Source organism: Panthera pardus, unplaced genomic scaffold (genome assembly GCF_024362965.1).
Source record: "Panthera pardus isolate Hobbes unplaced genomic scaffold, ASM2436296v1 HiC_scaffold_16, whole genome shotgun sequence".
NCBI classification, from domain to species: domain Eukaryota; kingdom Metazoa; phylum Chordata; class Mammalia; order Carnivora; family Felidae; genus Panthera; species Panthera pardus.
Window position 1 is genome coordinate 54,855,923 of NW_026526721.1, and position 18,715 is coordinate 54,874,637.

At 38.8% G+C, this 18,715-nt stretch overlaps 1 protein-coding gene across 1 annotated transcript in view; it reads right to left on the bottom strand.

Moving 5' to 3' along the window:
- MYH15 (myosin heavy chain 15) overlaps nucleotides 1-18,715 on the bottom strand; it is a 146,389-nt gene that overhangs the window by 49,790 nt on the left and 77,884 nt on the right. Inside the window, exons 27-29 of the mRNA XM_053903316.1 lie at nucleotides 16,148-16,537; nucleotides 7,595-7,721; nucleotides 2,699-2,817 (exon numbers count right to left, since the gene is read on the bottom strand). Of these exons, the coding sequence (XP_053759291.1) occupies nucleotides 2,699-2,817; nucleotides 7,595-7,721; nucleotides 16,148-16,537 (636 nt within the window). The remainder of the gene's footprint in view (nucleotides 1-2,698; nucleotides 2,818-7,594; nucleotides 7,722-16,147; nucleotides 16,538-18,715) is intronic.

Genomic DNA, 18,715 nt, shown 5'->3' on the forward strand with positions numbered 1-18,715 from the left:
CTGAACCTGAACCTAGTAAGATAATACCAGGGAAAGAATTGGGGACAAGAAAGGATAGAGTATCTAATTGCTGCCGGTATAACAGGGAAGAGAGTTCTATTTAGGGAAATGCCTGCCTGACTATGTGGGCTTCAGCAATAGGCAGCCCTGGAGTTCAGGAAATAGTGGGGGAGGCAAAGGTAGTAAGAATATTCCCTACCATCTAGGCAATAAGATTTATATTTAGCCCTATATAAGGTTCAGATGTTATTTGGACTAAAAAGGATCACAGATTTGGTCCAGCTTTATGTTCACTAATGAAAAAACAAAATATTTTATTTCACATGTAAATCTCTGAAAACTATCTCATCGTTTTAAAACAGCACTATCCAATGGAACTTTTTAAAAAAAATCTTAAACAGAAAGAGAGAGAGTGAGTGGAGGAGAGGGGCAGACGGAGAGAGGGAGAGAATCTCATGCAGGCTCCATGGAGCTCCATGTGGGGCTCAATCCCACAACCCTGGGATCATGACCTGAGCCAACATCAAGGGTCAGACATTCAACCGACGGAGTCACCCAGGTGCCCCTCCAATAGAACTTTCTGTAGTGATGAAAACACTTTATATGTGTACCATCCAATATGGTAACCATAGCCACATGTGGCTATTAAGCACTCAAAATGCGCTTAGTACAATGTGTGGTCAAAACTGAATTTTAATTTTAATTAATGTAAATTTTAATTTAGACAGCCACCAGTAGGGCCGTAGTGGCTACCATACTTTTTGGACAGCAGAAGTCAGTTTAGTGAAAATTTCTGCCATTTATATAGTGGTCTAGTTAACCTAGAGGCATCATTCCCAAGAGATAATCTAGTCGAGTGGAAACAACCTAGTCTAATGGAGTCCCTGCCAGTCCTCATGGGTCCTCTGCACATTAGAAAGAAAGCATCTTCTCAGGTGGAAGCAGCTCTGAGAGCAAAGGCTTAGTTAAAGGCAGCCTCAGCCAGAGGGAAGGGAAGGAGGAGCAACAATACACATCGACCCTGAGAAGGACAGAGGTTTTGAAATCCAATAAAATTGGCTTTAAATTGCCTACCTCTTATATATTTATTGAGCACCTGTTCAAGATATTAGTGTTTACAGAAGTGAGTGAGATGCAGACAAAGTCTTTCCCCTATGGAACCATAAAGGAGTGAGTGGATACACAAAACAAACATATAAACAAGTTAATTTTTTAAAAAAATGCTGACAGCAGAAAGAAACTAAAACAGAGTGACACAATGTAGAATGTTTGGCTTATTCTCATCATTGCCCAAAGCCCTTGAGGATGGACCTGTACGCAGTGGAAACAGCAGCTAAGAAAGTCCTACGGCAGGAATAATGGTGGTTTGTTTAAGAGGCAGAGAGGCAGCCTGGGCGGCTGGAGGGGAGGAAATGAGAGAAGCAGATGTATGACGCGAGGTCACAGGAGGAAGCTGGAACCAATGCAAAGGGGCCTCATAGGCCAGCTGGAAGCCACTGGGAAGTCAGCCAGAGATCTTCCAAAATATAAATTAAATCATCTCACTACCTGCGTCAATTCCTTTACTGTCTACTACTAGCTGTATGACCTTGGGCATGTTATTTTTCTTCTCAGAACCTTGGTTTTTTCATATAAAAAGATATAAGTCTACCGGTTTCATAGGACTTACATGAAGATTGAAATAACAAGAGTGAAGTATCTAGCAGAATGTCTGATGTACAAACCATGGTGGTCATTTAAAAATGTACATATAATATTAGGGCGTCTGGGTGGCTCAGTAGGTTAAGCAACCAACTCTTGATTTGGGGTCAGGTTATGATCTCATGGTTCGTGAGTTCGAACCCTGCGCTGGGCTCTGCACTGATGACATGGAGCCTGTTTGGGATTCTCTCTCTCCCTCTCTGCCCCTCCCCCACTCACTCACCTGAGCGTGTGTGCTCGCTCTCTCTCTCTCTCTCTCTCTCTCAAAATAAACAAACATATAAAAAATAAAAATGTGTATATAATATATAAGACAAGGAGAGTGGAGGGAATAAAATAAAATATTTAAGAATAGAAGTCTATAGTCTCAATGACCTTCACCTCAGAGTAGATGCCTTTGTAGTGAGATTACTAATAAGCGAGGCACTTTGGGGTGTTAGCAACAAGGTGCCTTGAATATGAATGAAGAATTAACTTGAAATAACCAGAGCTCAAAGAATTTCTCTCTCATAGGCTTTCACCTTAAAGAGCCACTTTCACTGGGGTCACCTGCTAGCAACATTATATATCCTCTTAGGAAGAAATGACCACTATGTATAATTTATTGACAACTTAAAAGTAATATTGAAGTAAGTCAGCCTCATTTATTTCATTCTGGTCCTTTATTTAATTTAACCTCTTGATGCAATTCAGAATCGAAGATCCATAAAGAGCCTTGCTGACTTACTGTTCAAGTAATAATGCAAAATGGAAATACACAGTTTGCTTGCTCTAAATCTGACAAACTAGACAAGTAATTTGAATCACTGAGGAAGATCCTTCAGTGATCAAGGCCCTTCCCAGCACATACAAGGTCCACCATGTTCTTTTTCCCACAACTTCTGAGGCACTTTCCTCTCTTCTTTTGTATGGGAAGATATTGAAACTGCCCCATCAAGCGCTAGTATTTTTTTACACATACAGTCAAGCTACTGGTGAGAAATAATAGATGCATTACTTTGGACTCCTCTTCCAGTTGCCCTTTTAGTTCTTCTATCTGTCGAGTGAGGCTGCTCTTCTCCCTGGAAAGTTGGTTTATCAGAGCCTCCTTTTCTTCCAGCCTCCTTAGGAGCTCTCCTATAGAAAGATTTCACAAAGTAAGTTAATCATGGCCTTCCTCCTCATCCACTATCTCCTCACTTAACTCGTTCACTTGAAGGGCAACCACAATGACTCCTACAACATATTTATAATACTTAAAAAGGTCTGAGAGTTCGGTTATCAGCAGCACCATAGCAATGTTCCATTCCAGGACTCACAAAAGAGCCCTGATAAAGAACTGATTTTTAGCAGTGAGTCTGAGTCAATAACAGGTAATATTAGCTACGATATGTTGAGAATCTTCTATGCAGTAGGTACTACTGTCTAGTTAAATTCTCATAACTCCTTGATTATTTCGGTACTTTATTACCCACATTACAGAAGGGAAACCAGGGAGACTTACTTGAATATGATGGAGACACAGACATGCACAGACAGTAGTTGGTGAAGGTAGATTCAAATTAAGCTTTTAACCCTGAAGAACACATTCTTTTAGGCTATGCTCCCTTGTTCATTTTATGTGGCACTACCAATTTCTGGCTATATAATTTCTAGATAATTACAACTTCTTTGCCTCACTTCTAAAATGAGGACAATAAAAAATTGTTAATGGAAATTAAATGAGTATGAATGTGTTTTGTAGACTAATTGCTAAATAAATATTAGAAATAGTCATTAAATAGTAGAGGCTATGACCACGGTGGGGGGGGGGTGGGATTCCATTATACTGTAGTCTACCCTCTCTGATAGACAGACTGATGATAAGACAGAAATGCCTTGGTGATTAGCAACAGTACCAGATGCTGAGCCAATCATGGGCAGAGGCAGTTGCTCCCATAGTGTCATTAGTATAACACTAAAAGCCCCAAATATTTATGACCCCCATATCTCTTGCTATAAACAAGTTCTAAACTTCTCAGCATCCTAAGGAAGCATCTATTTGGGCTAAAGTAGCAGTTCTCAACCTTTTTGGTCTCAGGAACACTCTGTATGCTTAGAATTTATTAGGTGCCCCAAAGAGATTTTGTTTACATGGATTTTATTTTTAAATCTTTTTTTAAACGTTTTTATTTATTTTTGAGACAGAGAGAGACAGAGCATGAACGGGGGAGGGTCACAGAGAGAGGGAGACACAGAATCTGAAACAGGCTCCAGGCTCTGAGCTGTCAGCACAGAGCCCGACGCGGGGCTCGAACTCACGGACTGTGAGATCATGACCTGAGCCGAAGTCGGACACTCAACCGACCAAGCCACCCAGGCGCCCCACATGGATTTTATTTTTAATGGTTGGTGTATTTGAAAAAGAAAAAAACTTAAATATGTATTAATTCATTTTCAAATAATAATAAAAATCTTAGTGATGTGTTAATATGTTAACATAAACAACAATTTTTTAAAGAAAAAAAATTTTTTTCTGTGGTTTTCCAAAACCACAGAAAAGTTAGTGATAAAAATGACATTATTTTACATTTTTAAAAATATCTGCCTTAATAAAAACTAGATTTTCATATTTGTCTCTGAAGTCAATCTATTGTAATACACGGGTTTTATTGAAGTATATGAAGAAAATCCAGCCTGGAAAAGGGAGATGGAGAAGGGAGATGTATTTTACAGTCTTCAGTCTTTTCATTTTTAAAAAAATTTTTCATTGTCTTTTCAGATAATTGTGACTATTATTTGATACAACACCAAAACTCAACAAATAGAAATTTCTCAAGGATTAGTTGCAATGTGTACTCTGTTACATTAAACTTTATGAGTCCATTTTAAACTTTGAATGGATCTTTCACCCACACATGATTGTATAACATCATGCAGTGGTGATTTGAAAAATATGTGTTCACTGAATTATGCAGATCTTCAAAATGTTGACACATATTCCCTTATACAATATTTAAAACAGCATGTTTGTTAACATCACTAGTGATCTCATCAGAAAAGTCTGAGAATTGAGAGCATCAAGCTCATGATGGCACATACAGGCTTTCAGAATCTGATTTTTGCCTACAACTCCAATTTTATTATTGGCAACAAATAATATCAGTTGTTTTCTTTGAAGTGACAGTCTCACTTTGTTCACTTTTGAGAAAATATCTGCCAAATATTTAAGTCAGAACATAGTTTGTCCTTTCAAAGAAATAAGATACTCCCTGGAAACACCTGCTAGCTCGACACAGAACTTAATCACACATCATACTGCAGAGGGGTAAGGCGGTGATGGGTGAACAAGGTGAAGGGAATTCAGAGCACACATTGTGAGGAGCACTGAGAAATGTATAGAATTGTTCAATCACTGTATTATACAGCTGAAACTAACATAACACTATGTTAACTGTACTGGAATTAAAATTTTTAAAACTTCTTTAAAAAAAACAAAATGGAAGTGCTTTAAGCATACTTCTTTTGTTATCAGAGAGAATATTAAAAAGATATATACTTGGGGTCAGGATGTAATAAGATTGATTTTTATTGCTTTATTAAGGACATTCTTACCTAAAACTGACTCCCCCCCAAAACAACTGTATGTATCACTGAATATAATGATTAATAGTACAGTGCAGTACCACTGTCTTGATGAGTGTCTTGATGAAGCTCAAGTAGTTTTAATTGTCACTGCTTTTGCAGCATCAATATAAATGTCAAAAGAACTAAAAAAAAAAAGCAATCATTTTAACCTCATAAGCCCCCTTCAAGGGTCTTGATGATTGCTGGTGTTCTGTGGACCAAACTGAAAACCTCTGGGTGACAACATCATATTGAAAAGGAGCCTGAAGAAATGCCAATCCACTAGGGGGTTGAGACTAATATATCACGTATCTTATAGAACACGTACCCACTTCACATGGCTTAATTGATCACATTTACCACTGACTGGCTTTAAAAGCGGAGTTTGATATGTTGACAGGGCAGGGCATGAGACTAGTGGGTAATGGCAAAAAAGCAACAAAAAATCTAGAGCATAGAGCCAGTGAGGGGAAAGGAGGTTTGGATAGGTATGTACTTAAAATTTAATTCACACAAAGCCAAAAGGTGAAAATAAGAATTAAAGGAAGGAAAAAAAAGGTCCTTCATCCTGAGCCGAATTATCGCTTCACACCCACTTTCACTCCACTCACTTACCTAGTAATTTCCTCATCAAAAAATTGAGTAGAAAATTAATGCCAATAACCTAGGGGGAGGTAGACAGTGCCTATCACGACAATTTTATACAGCACATCATTTAGGGCCAGACATATAAGTATTCTCCAGTCTTGTCACTGGACTGTAGAGTCCACAGACTATGTCCTAAATAGCAGAGAGCAACGTGGGGATTTTATAACAAGGCTAAGTGTCATATACCCTGCTCCCACTATAAGAATCCTAGTCAGTGTCCCTGCTAGAACAAAAAAAAACACTATCTTCTGGGCTTCTAGGTTTATAGTTTTGCCAGCCCATTATAATTTAGCTTTAATTCTAGATTTACTATCTAGAAACAGGTGTCCACTAGCAGAAGGATGTGATACAGTCCAAATGGTCTTTATTCTTTTTGTTAAGTATGTGCCTCTGGGCAAGAATATTGTTTGTTTTCATTGACCTAGGAATTTGAACTCTGGAAATATATTCCTAAAAATAATTCTAATTACAGAGAAACAGCTAGTCACATGCTGTTCACAGCAGAGAAACAAGTCAAGTTCCGAGGCAAGGTTAAGTAAACTATAGTCCCTCTACTTGATGGGTTAGAAGTAGCCATTATAAATGACTAAGTATGAAAGATACAAAAAAAAAAACCTTGTGAAAATTGAAAAAAAGAAAAAAAAAACAAAAAAAATTGCCACAATGTAAAAGATTGGGGGGAAAAAACCATGAAACACAAAAAACTATCAATAGTAGCTGAAAGTACAGAGCAAACCTTGGTACATTTTTCTACTTTTTATTTATCAGGTGTTTGTGCAGCACCAATAAGTGGCAGGCATTATTCTAGATGACTGACATATATCAGTGAATAAAACAAAGCTTACATGAAGCTTACATTCTCACAGATGGAGACAGACAAATAAGCACATTTATCATGTCAAGTATGTCGTTTGTTTGAAGGTATTAAATACTCTAAAAAAAGAAGCAGAGAGTGGTTGAGAGCACTCAAATGTTGCCTTCTCAACAAGGCCTATCCTGACGTCCCCAGATATCTGTTTGATTAACCTTCATCTTCGAGTCTCTGGAGAATTAACAGAGTATTCTGGGCAGAGGAAGAGGCTAGAGCAAGACCCTAGGACGCGAGTGTGCCTGGTGTGTTAAAAACTCAGCCAAGGCAGAATGAGAGAAAGGGAAAGTAGTAGAAGAGGTCAGAGAGATAATGAGGGGTCCAATTATGTGGCCTTTGTAGGCTATTGCATAGACTATAACTTTTACTAAGTATAAAAAAAAGTATGGGTTTATTATTGAAAATTAGAAAAAATGTCTGTTTCAATGAGGTTGACACTATAAAAAGTCATGCCTTACAGGCTGTGTGGACAGCCCCTGTCATCTTTTGATCTTGACAGTTGCTTCCTCCAACTGCGTAGTGCTTTTCTCCTTCCTGAAGGAGAGCTGGGTGGAGCCTCCCAAAGCAGCATGGGGCGGGGGTGGGGGGGGTGGGGGGGGGTGGGGGGGGGGTGGGGGACCTTTACCAGACAAGAGCATGTCCGTGGACAAGGTTAACCCAGAGACTGCATTCCTCCCCTAGAATCTTTAAATACTCACTCAGTTTCAGTAACTGATTCATCATCTCAGGAGTCCCTCCACCAGGCTGCTGGCACCGAGGCTGGCTCACAAATGAAGCAGCACATTTACTTACCATTCTCACTCCGTAGCTTTGTCTTCTGTGTTTTTAGGTCATTTGCCAACTGACTCACTTCATCTAGTTTCACATTTGCTTCATTCAAGCGCTCTTCATACAGACTACAGAGCTTCTCAGAGTTAGCCTAGGGTTGAGAATGAAGAGTTGAACATAGCTCATGGAGTTCCTGCTGAGTTAGCTGCATAAGAAAGGGAAAGGATGGTTCCTGGGACCCTTGTGCTCTCTTCTCCTCTGAAGACCACAGCTAACATTTGGAAAACTGTATCTTCTAATTTCATCACACACAGTAAACTTAAGGTCTGGTACTTTAAGGAGCCCAAACTTCTTAGGCTGTAGGTGTCATGGAGAAACCCAATTCCCTGGGTATTGGGACCCTCTCTAGAATTCTTTGCTCTTTTGGAGAAGGAAACATACCAAACACTGATGAAGTACACAGCCACTTTCTGACATTATGTTATATATTTAACTATCTTTCTCTCCCAGTAGAATAGGCTTCATGAGAATAGAGATTCTGTTGGATCACAGATAGCCCCCCCCCCAAGTGCCTAGAATAGTATGTAGTACATACAAGAAGTTCAATAAACAACTGGGAACATGCAAAGGAGAGGGAGGGAACAGGGGAAGCAGGAAAGAAATCCAAAGCGCTGACTAAGCAGTAGAGGAGAAAGTAGGTAGATCTGAGCTGCAATGGCTTAATGGAAGTTTGAACTGTCAAAGCAACCGCACCCTCTGGATCACTAAGGCTGAAGGCTCAAGGTAACCCTGTTGGGTTAACACTCAATTCTAAACTCCAGCTTCTCAGAATGGGTATCTTATTCTTGGAGAAAGGGATATGCCATTTGGCCGTTGTACCTCCACCTGTTTAAATAACCAACCTAACCATCAGATTTTTGCCACACTCTGAAAGGAAATGATAGGACTTTGAGACTCAAGATTCTAAAATAGGACCAAGAACTGTCAGATGTATAATGGTTGTGTCACTTTACCTAGCTGTAATTTGCATCCTTGCTATTAATATGGTCAGAAAGGACATTGGTGGTTCTAGAGATCCATAGTTCCATAGGTAGCTGTTTTTGTGTTTTGCTCTTTACATGTATTAAGTCTCATTCAATACAACAGTCCCATGGGATCTTTGTTTTTACAATGAGTTTTATGGAAAAGGAAGAATTAAGACAACAAAGAAGGGATCACACCAATGGCATTCCAAGAAAATGGTGATACATGTGAAATCTGGTGGTAAGCCTAATATTCTGAATATTAACATAATTTGTATGATGTAGCAATGGCCAAAGATGAGGAACATTTTTAAGATGTCAGGTTTAGTCCTCTGGGAAACTCCTGAATCTACAAAAACCTTGGAGACCTCCAGCTAGAGCCAACTCTGTGTGAAGATTGCTCTCTTCAAGCTTACACTAGTGACTATTCTAAACCCCCAGTGAAAAACTACTAGATTACATCTTCTTATATTCCCAAGGCAGTGTATGGTGCTGGACACAAAATAGGTACTTAACATATGTCTAAGACAATCAAATTACTGCCTTAGTGAGAGACTGGCCAACATGCCCACTGAAGTTTACTTAGAGGTCACATTCAAGCTTTCCTTATAATCCCCAACCCCCAAATTTATTTTTTAGCTTGGTGAAGATATTATCCACTGATTAGGAAACCAGTGAAGAGCCAAATCAGGTGCATGCCCATTTGGAGGCTTATAAGGAATGTCATGTAGTTCAAGCTCAAAGATGTTCCATAGCACACCCAGGCTTGCTGGTGAGTATGCAGCCAAACTTGGCAGAGATTCAATGACCAGCTTCTCATACAATGCCATCAGCATCATGTAGGATAGAGCACTGATGTTAAGTGTCAGGCACATTCAGTTATCCATACTCTCCACTTACTACTTTAAAAAGGCTGTAGTATTGATAAATGTAACAGTCTTCAGATGGTCAGAAATGTCTACTTATATTTCATATGTTGAATAGGTTTGCTCTCACTCCTAAAAACAATTTTACAAAGTTGGCACACTGATTTTTTTCAACAAAATATCCCTTAAAAGTTCAGATTGACTCTTTTCTATAAACGAGAAGACAGAATCAGAAAGGCTAAACATCTGGTCCAAATTCACAGAGCTAGTGAGTATTAGAATTAAGATTTGAACTGATAACTGCCTGTACAGAGGCAAAAAAAAAAAAAAAAAAAAAAAAAGCCAAAACTAGACTCCTAAGTATCTGTTATATGAAGTAGTAATAACAAAGGGAATGTTACATTGACATCCAGTTGGCTCATATTGTCATGAGTCCTGAGTGCCAGAGGAAACAGGATAAAAATATGGTAACTATGTAAACCATCTTTATTTTATGTTGTCTCCAATAATAAATGACCCATTAACTGGGCCAGGAAGAAGACATCCAGGTGTGAGAAATAGCACTTCTGTTTATGGCCCTGAATATTCTATGCTATGCATCTGTTTGCTGAGGGTGAAAGAACACAGAGCTCTATAAGACAACTTAGTCAATGGTGTGTGGAAATGGCTAGCAAAGGAGCCAGAGAATCCCCAGTTTTTAAGAGACTCCTGTGTAGTAAAGCCCAGCTGGGCTGTGCATATCTGCAGAGCATGCAGCCACCTGGGCAGACAGAAAAGGCATGCGCTCTGAGGCATAGCTTCAAATGGTAGGTATTGATGGGCCATGTTAACCATTGGCATAGCGTTTTCTACTTACAATGTATTTTTATAAGCAGGATCTGCAAAAGACAATGAAATTATTTATCTAAAGATAGTCTTTACAGGGTATATCATTCAAATGGTTGTACCTTCAAAAGAATGCATAAATATAGGCATTAATTTTGATACTAGGAAAGAAAAGGTTAATGGAATAATGTACATTCATCTTATAGCTGATTCTTAAAATGCTGCCTAAAAATGCTGTCTCCCAGAAATGCAGGAACCAATGGGAATTCAAAATAATCAAGATAATTGTGAGATTGACTATAACTTCTAAATTTCCCTGGGCTTCTCTGTCAGCATAATATGCTTTTTGAAAATGCTTCAGTTTCCACTGTACCACTGAGTATTGGCATTCCTGGCATTATAATTCAGAAAAAGATGAAATAAACAGTTCAAGAAAAATTTCAGTATAATATATATGCCTATGAGAATGAACATAATCAATTTATCCCACCAGGAAATATTTAAGGTAGCAGCACAATGTGGCCACACACCAACATAAACAGAATTTGGAGTCAAGGCCCATCTCTGCCATAATTGTATGACCTTGGATAGTCACTGAATCTGTGTGCCACAGAATTCCCAAAAGGCATATATAAAAGTTAATGCTAGTACTTGAGTATACAGGTTATGCATATCATGTAGTAAACATGAGTAAAATAAGACCTAGTTTCTGCCCTAGAGATGCTTTCTCTTTAAGCAAAGTTAAAAGACTATATAATGCAGCAATACAAGAGGGATCCCAAAAGTGCTATAGTAATTCTGAAACAGATAAAGTTTTAATATGGGAAGTTGAACTTGAGCATTCCAGGGAGAGGGCTTAGTTTGGAAAAGGCACATTGGTGGGAAAAGATATTTGGTGAAAGGCAAGCATGTTAGCTTGGCTGAAATGGAAGGTCCATGAAGCAGTAATGGAATCTAAAATTGGCAGGGCAGATTGGGTCAGATCACAGGCCATAGGGTACCTTGAAAAGCAGCAATTTGGAGTTCACTGTTAAGCAGGGACATGACTCTATAAAGCCATGTCTAGAAATATTCATATGGATACTATATGTGATAGATTGAGAAAAGAAAAACTAGAAGCAAAAAAATAATAATAATTTAGGAAACCACATTAATAGTCAGTTAAAAGGTAATGAAAGTCCTACCTGTGTGTGGGTATGGAATGGAAAACTGTAAGACAGTGAAGAATTGACCTGCTGCAAGAATTGATTGGAAAGCAAAGAACAAGGGAGGAAACACATAATCAATTACAGGCTTTAAGCCTGGGTGATGGGAAGAAACAGGGTGTCAGTGACAGAAATGTCCAGAAGAAACACTAGATTCAGAAGAAGGTGATAAATTTGGTTTTAGACATGCTAATCTGAGTAAAGGAAGACATTACTGATCTTTGAAAAAAACAATTTAAGAGAATACTTTTAAGTAATGTAGGGGAAAGAAAAGACACTGAGGGAGTTATAGGAGTGAGGAGGTAGTGAGTGCTAGTGGGTGGTGGGTACTAGTCTCCAAAGATGACTCCCCAGTGAGCCATACCCTCTGGTATTCATACCTTTGTGTAGACCCCTACCTGTGACTTATAACTGAATCACTCCACTGCATTGTAAGTCTGCCTCACAAGAATTGTTGCAGCTTCTGCCTTGGTCTCTTGTAATACTTGCTTTTGTTCCCTAATTGCCTTGTAAGAAGTCCAAGTCCTCTGTGGCTGCCATGCTGTGAGGAAACCCAAACTAGGCACATGGTGAGAGAGATTTCCATCTAGCCTCCAGCTGTTCTGGTTGTCCCAGCTCAGGAGCCAGACATGGGAATGAATAAACTTTCAGATGACTCCAGTCTCAACTGCCATCTGAGCTAAGCCAGTCAACCCCAGAACCAAGGGAGATGATAATAAATTGCTATTTCAAGCTACAAGGTTTAGGGATGATTTGTTATACAGCAATAGATAAATAGAACAATACTCTTTGGTCAAGGAGACAGATTAAGGCAGATATAGATAGACCTTGCTTTCCTTCTCCTAGTGTCTGAGGAAAAGTCTTTTTTATTTTGGTTTGTTTTGTAATGGGTGAGTAATGGTTATGTGGAAAAATATTTTATTCTTTGGGACAAGAAGGAAAGAAATGGATGAGTGTAAGAAAAATATAAGGTGAAGAGAGAAGTTATACTGAATGGTCTTGATTTTATCAGTTAGGTCTTACCATTTATTGAAAAGGATTTAGAAAGTCAGGGTTAGAATCTGAGGGAGGATTTTGTTTAAAATAAAACAGAAGGTGAATTAGAAGAATAAAGAACTTCTGAGCAGCAATGAAATTCTAGAGGAAATTGGAAAGTAGGAAATTCATACCTAATTAGTATGGATTTATGGTGAACCTATCAACAGCTTTATGACTATGACTTCCTACTAAGATATGCAGAAACAGAAGAATTCCTGAGGATAAACAAGAGGCAGAGAAAATTATAAAGAGTAAGGACTTCTAGAGTCTCATTTGGGCTGAGGAAAGCAAATGAAGCCTACAGGGCATGGAGAACGCATGCTTTCATTGCTGAGAGAAAGATGAGTCCATATAAAAGGCAGAATACAGATGAGATAGAGGAGAGAGGACTTAAATCCTTACTAGATTTATATTCTAAGATAATTGGCAGGAAGAGTGGAGAGAAAGAGAAGGAAAAGCAGGATGTTTGTGTTTCTTTCTACCCAATGTGGTTTTTTAAAGGGAATTAAGGCTAAATATTTTAGGAGTCACTCAGTATCTCTGAAGAAATGCTGCATTTTTCTGGCCATGGTCCATGAAAGTTGAGCTTTATTGTTGGTTTGTCTCTTTCCCAGATAACTTCCCAAATTCTGCTCACAAGGAGAATGTGACACTGGCTATAGTCATACCTTGGAGATGTTGTGGAGTCAGTTCCAGACAAGTGCAATAAAGGTAGTATCACAATAAAGTGAGTCAGTGAAGTTTTTGGTTTCCCAGTGCACACAAAAGTTATATTTACCCTATACTGTAGTCTATTAACTGCACATTAGCATTATGTCTTTAAAAGAGCAATGTGTATGCCATAATTTAAAATACTTTATTGTTAAAAAATGCTAACCATCATCCGAGCTTTCAATGAGTCATAATCTTTTTGTTGGCGGAGGGTCTTGGCCTCAACGTTGATGGCTGCTGACTGACCAGGCTGCTAGTTGCTGAAGGCTAGGGTGGCTGTGGCAATTTCTGAGAATAAGACAACAATGGTTTTGACACATCATTTGACTCTTCCTTTCATAAATGATTTCTGTGTAGCTTGTGATGCTGCTCGATAGCATTTTACCCACAGAACCTCCTTCAGAATTGGAGTCAATCCTCTCAAACCCTGCTGCTGCTTGATCAACTAAGTTTACATCATATTCTAAATCCTTTGTTGTCATTTCAATAACCTTCACAGCATCTTCACCAGGAGTAGGTTCCATCTCAAGAAACCACTTTCTTTGCTCATCCATAGGAAGCAACTCCTCATCTGTTAAAGTTGTATCATGAGATTGCAGCAATTCAGGTGCATCTTCAGGCTCCACTTCTAATTCCAGTTCTCTTGCTTTTTCTACCACATCTTCAGTTACTTCCTCCAGTGGAACCTTGAACCTTTCAAAGTTATCCGGAAGGATTGGAACCAACTTCTTCGAAACTCCTGCTAATGTTTGGCCTCTTCCTGTGAATCATGAATGTTTTGAATCTAGAATGGCGAATGCTTTGCAGAAGGTTTTCAATATACTTTGCCCAGACCCACCAGAAGAATCACTATCTGTGGCAGCTATAGACCTACAAAATGTATTTCTTAAATCATGAGATTTGAAAGTCAAAATGACTCTTTGATCCATGGGCTGTAGGATGAATGTTGTGTTAGCAGGCATGAAGACAACATGAATCTTCTTGTATATCTTCATCAGAGTTTTTCAGTGACCAGGTGCATTGTCAACGAGTAGTACTACTTTGAAAGGAATCTTCTTTTCTGAGCAGATCTCAACAGTGGACTTTAAATACGTGTCGTCATCCAGACTTTGTTGTTCCATTTCTAAAGCACAGGCAAAGTACATTTAGCATGATTCTTAAGGGCCCTAGGGTTTTCACAATGGTAAGTGAGCACTGGCTTCAATTTTAGCTCCTAACAGGAGTTAGCCTGTCCTTTGAAGCCAGGCATTGCCTTCTCCTCCCTAGTTATGAAAGTCCTAGATGGAATCTTCTTCCAACAGAAGACTGTCTACATTGAAAATCTGTATTTAGTGTAGCCACCTTCATGAAGTATCTTATCTAGATCTGCTAGTAAATTTGCTGCAGTTTCTACACCAGCACTTGCTGTTTCACCTTGCACTTTTATTTTATAGGGACTGCTTCTTTCCTTAAACATCATGAACCAATCTCTGCTAGTTTCAGACATGTCCTGCAGCTTCCTCACCTTTCTCAGCCTTCACAGAATTAAAGAGAGTTAGGCTTTTGCTCTGGATTAGGCTTTGGCTTAAGGCAATGCTGTAGTTGGCTTGATCTCTTATCCAGACCACTCAAACTTTCTCCATTATCAGCAATAAGGCTGTTTCACTTGCTTATAATTCATGTGCTCACTGAAGTAGCACTTTTAATTTCCTTCAAGAATCTTTCCTGTGCATTCACAACTTGGCTAGCCATTTAGCACAAGAGGCCTAGCTAGCTCTCAGCCAGTCTTGGCTTCCAACATGCCTTCCTCACTAAGCTTAATCATTTCTAGCTTTTGATTTAAAGTAAGAGATGTACAACTCTTCCCATCACTTGAACACTTAGAAGGCATTGTAGGGTTATTAATTGGCCTAATTTCAATATTGTTGTGTTTCAGGGAATAGAGAGGCCTTAGGAGAGGGGGAGAGAGATAGGAGAATAGCCAGTTGGTGGAACAGTCAGAACACACACACTTATCAAGTAAATCTGCTGTCTTATATGGGCATGGTTCTTGGCACTCCCAAATAATTATAATAGTCACATCACAGATGACTGATCACGGATCACCATAATAAATATGATAATAATGAAAAAGTTTTAAATGTTGTGAGAATTACTAAACCGTGCCACAGAGGCATGGAGTGAACATATGCTGTTGCATCAATGGCACCGATAGACTTCCTCAGGGTTGCCACAAACCTTCAATTGTAAAAACCACAACATCTGTGAAGCACAATAAAGCAAAGGTCGGTAAAATGAGGGAGGCCTCTATTTGTTCTGCTTAACCTAAACTAAGCCCCCTCTCAACTACCAGAAGATAGGATGGCCATTACCTGTGATCTGATACTAGTCATTTGATATGAGAGCTTATACTATATGGATTAGTGGTCTAGGTGAAGAAAGAATACACGGTGAAACTTCCTTCTCATGCTGGCAGGTTAAAGAGATGCCAGAGAACATGAAGGAGAAAAAAGTCTCTCCCCTTAGCAAAGTTCTTTGCGTCCACCATTCATCAAGACAGACCCAAGAGTATCTGAGCCACCCCCGAGGTGTGCTCCCAACGCAAAGCCATCCTTCAAGAGAGACACACGACTCACATAGCTAGTGGCTTCACTTTCTAGCCTACTTACTTATGTCATCATCAGAAAGACCCACAAGAAACATGGCCTGGAACTCCAATTAAACCAGAAGCTACTGTCAGGCTACAGTCAGGTAATAGCCATGTGACCTTAACAACGCGCACTGAGCTTAAGCCTGATCTAGTCAATGTAAAGAAATACAGCCTCCGTTAGCAAATATCTCAAGTCACCAATCCAGTTTATTTTTCTTTTCCTTTGCCTCCCCTACCTACTTCCATGTCCTGAAGTCCATAAGGTAGACGAGGATGCTTACCTTAGCTCTGGTCATCTGCTCAACATTGGTCAGGAGGTCACCCACTTCTAGCTGTAAGTCACTCTTGTCTTTTTCCAATTTCTGCTTGACCTGTTGTAGATTTTCTAGCCGGCCCTGGAGCTCAGACAAGCTGTCTGCATGTCTCTTCTTCAAAGAGGCAGAAGTTGCCTCAAAGTGCAGTGTGGCCTTTTCCATGTCTTGGCGAAGCTTCTGGAATTTTGTTTCCTGTTTCTTCATTATGTCTAGCTGAGCCAAACGGGTGCCTCCTGCCTCCTCCAGCCTTTCATTCAAGTCTTCCAGTTCTTGTGTGAGGTCAGCTCTCTCCCTCTCCATCTTGGCTCGAGTGGTCCTTTCAGTTTCCAGTTCCCTTTTCAAATCCTGTATCTGATTCTGCAGCAATAAATAATTTTGGCTTTTACTAAGCACTTGTAGCATATTTTATATTCAAGAGCTTTACTGTATTTTTTAAAACTGTATCAAAACTAAGAAAAGTCATGTAATACCTTTGGTTTTAATACATAGAAATTAAATGATTTTCCCCAAATCACTACAAAGACCAGAGTTCAAATGTGCCCTTCCTCCAGATCTCCCAGCCCTTGTTGATGAGCAACTTCATTAAATTCTATACGTGGAGGAGAAACTACAGTAAAGAGGACTTTCCAAAAGAAGAGGAAACACCTTTCATAGAACAAGAAAAAAAAAAATTTCAAGAGCTTAATAAAAACTAACATGATGAATTTTGTACACAATACCTCACGCATCTGGGATTCATTTACCAATCTCAATTATTGGGATCTTGGGCAAATATCTGATGAATCAAAAAAATATCTGAGTTCAAGCAACTTACTCATAAGAAACAGCATCAATTTAATTTCACACACAGTTCTGCCAAACTTGGTTACTTGGTTTCTTGGTCTGCAGGTGATTTCAAGCACCAGGAGATCCGAAGTAACGAATTAAAATGGGTGGAGGAATGGGGAGTGCTACGGTGAGTAGTAATCTGATACCATTAGAGGCAGAATTATTAGATAAAGGAAATTAGTGACAAGAACTCTCAGAGCCCCAAACTCTTGTAGTGTGAGGGCAAATAGCTCTACAAATCTTGATAGCATCATTATAGTACAGCACAGGAAAGCCACTGATGTTCAATAACATTACCTTAAATAATTAGGCATAGGTTAGGACGGGAGTGGAAAAGGATAGTATCTAGTTTAGAGCATGTTTCCTTTCCTTTAAATTAGAGTACCATGGTTTCGAGGATGCCGATTTCTAGATCATGCCAATATGTAGGCTACCAGATCTGTAGATGAGTTGGGACAGAGAAGGCGCTAAAAAATTTGTGATTTCCACACCCAAGTAAACGTGATCCCCTTCCAACTAGTTATTCTGGGATCCAATACCTTTGTCCCAAACAATACTATCATTAAAACAAACATTTCTAGAACATTTCTTCAGAAATAATCTTTAGAGCATTAAAAAAAAATTGTTTTAATGTTTATTCATTTTTTGAGAGACAGAGCATGAGTTGGGGAGGGGCAAGGAGAGAGGGAGACAGAATCCAAAGCAAACTCCAGGCTCTGAACTGACAGCACAGAGCCTGACGCGGGGCTTGAACCCACAAACCAGGAGATCATGACCTGAGCCAAAGTTGGACACTTAACCGACTGAGCCACCCAGGCACCCCTAAAGCATTTTTTTTAAATCATGAAGGTAAGAGAATTTGTCTTTTGGATAAATTGAAATTTTTGAGTCTTTTTATTTTGGATAAAGTCAAGTATCATTTGAAGACAAGCCTGGTGAATATGATAGATAATCGCTTGGAGATTAATATTGTGTTTGAAATCATGCCTATAAATCAGTGAGACTGTTTTTCTTATTTGGTTTAAAATGTCTCAGAAAATAATTATCAGAAAGAGGCTCAAAATTATTTTGAGTAATGGTTACATTACTGAGATAAATATTTAGCTCCAAAGGAAAAACATCTATCATACAGATGTATATGCATACAGCATATGTGAGGAGTTACATATATGTGTGTATGTGTATATATCCATTCATACTTATATTATTTTATAACATGGTCAAATAGTGTAAAACAGCCACATGGTCTAAAACTTATAAATAGCATCCCATTACCAAATAATGTTTTGAGACTACGAGTAGGTAAAAAACAGATTTTCAGCACAGAAATAGAATTGTTTTCTAATCACAAAAACTAATCATCATAAAAAATTAAATTGCTAACACTGAATGCTTACCACAGATCAAGCACTATGCTTACCACTTAAATGTACTGTTGCATTTAATAATATTAGCTCAAAGGCTGTCAGGAAGATTAATAACTGAAAAAAATACGTATCTAGGATTTTAGCACAATGTTTGGTTCACCACAAATATTCGACAAATTACGTGTTTTTATTATGGTAAGAAAATCTAAGCTTAAGAGGTAATTTTTCCAAGTCACTTATCTGTGGAATGTGGCAGTTTTCCTTCTTAACCACTGCTCTTTTCTGCTTCTGTCCATGGTTGCCTCAGGGTATGGGTACCTTGGCAAAGCATTTGTCATTA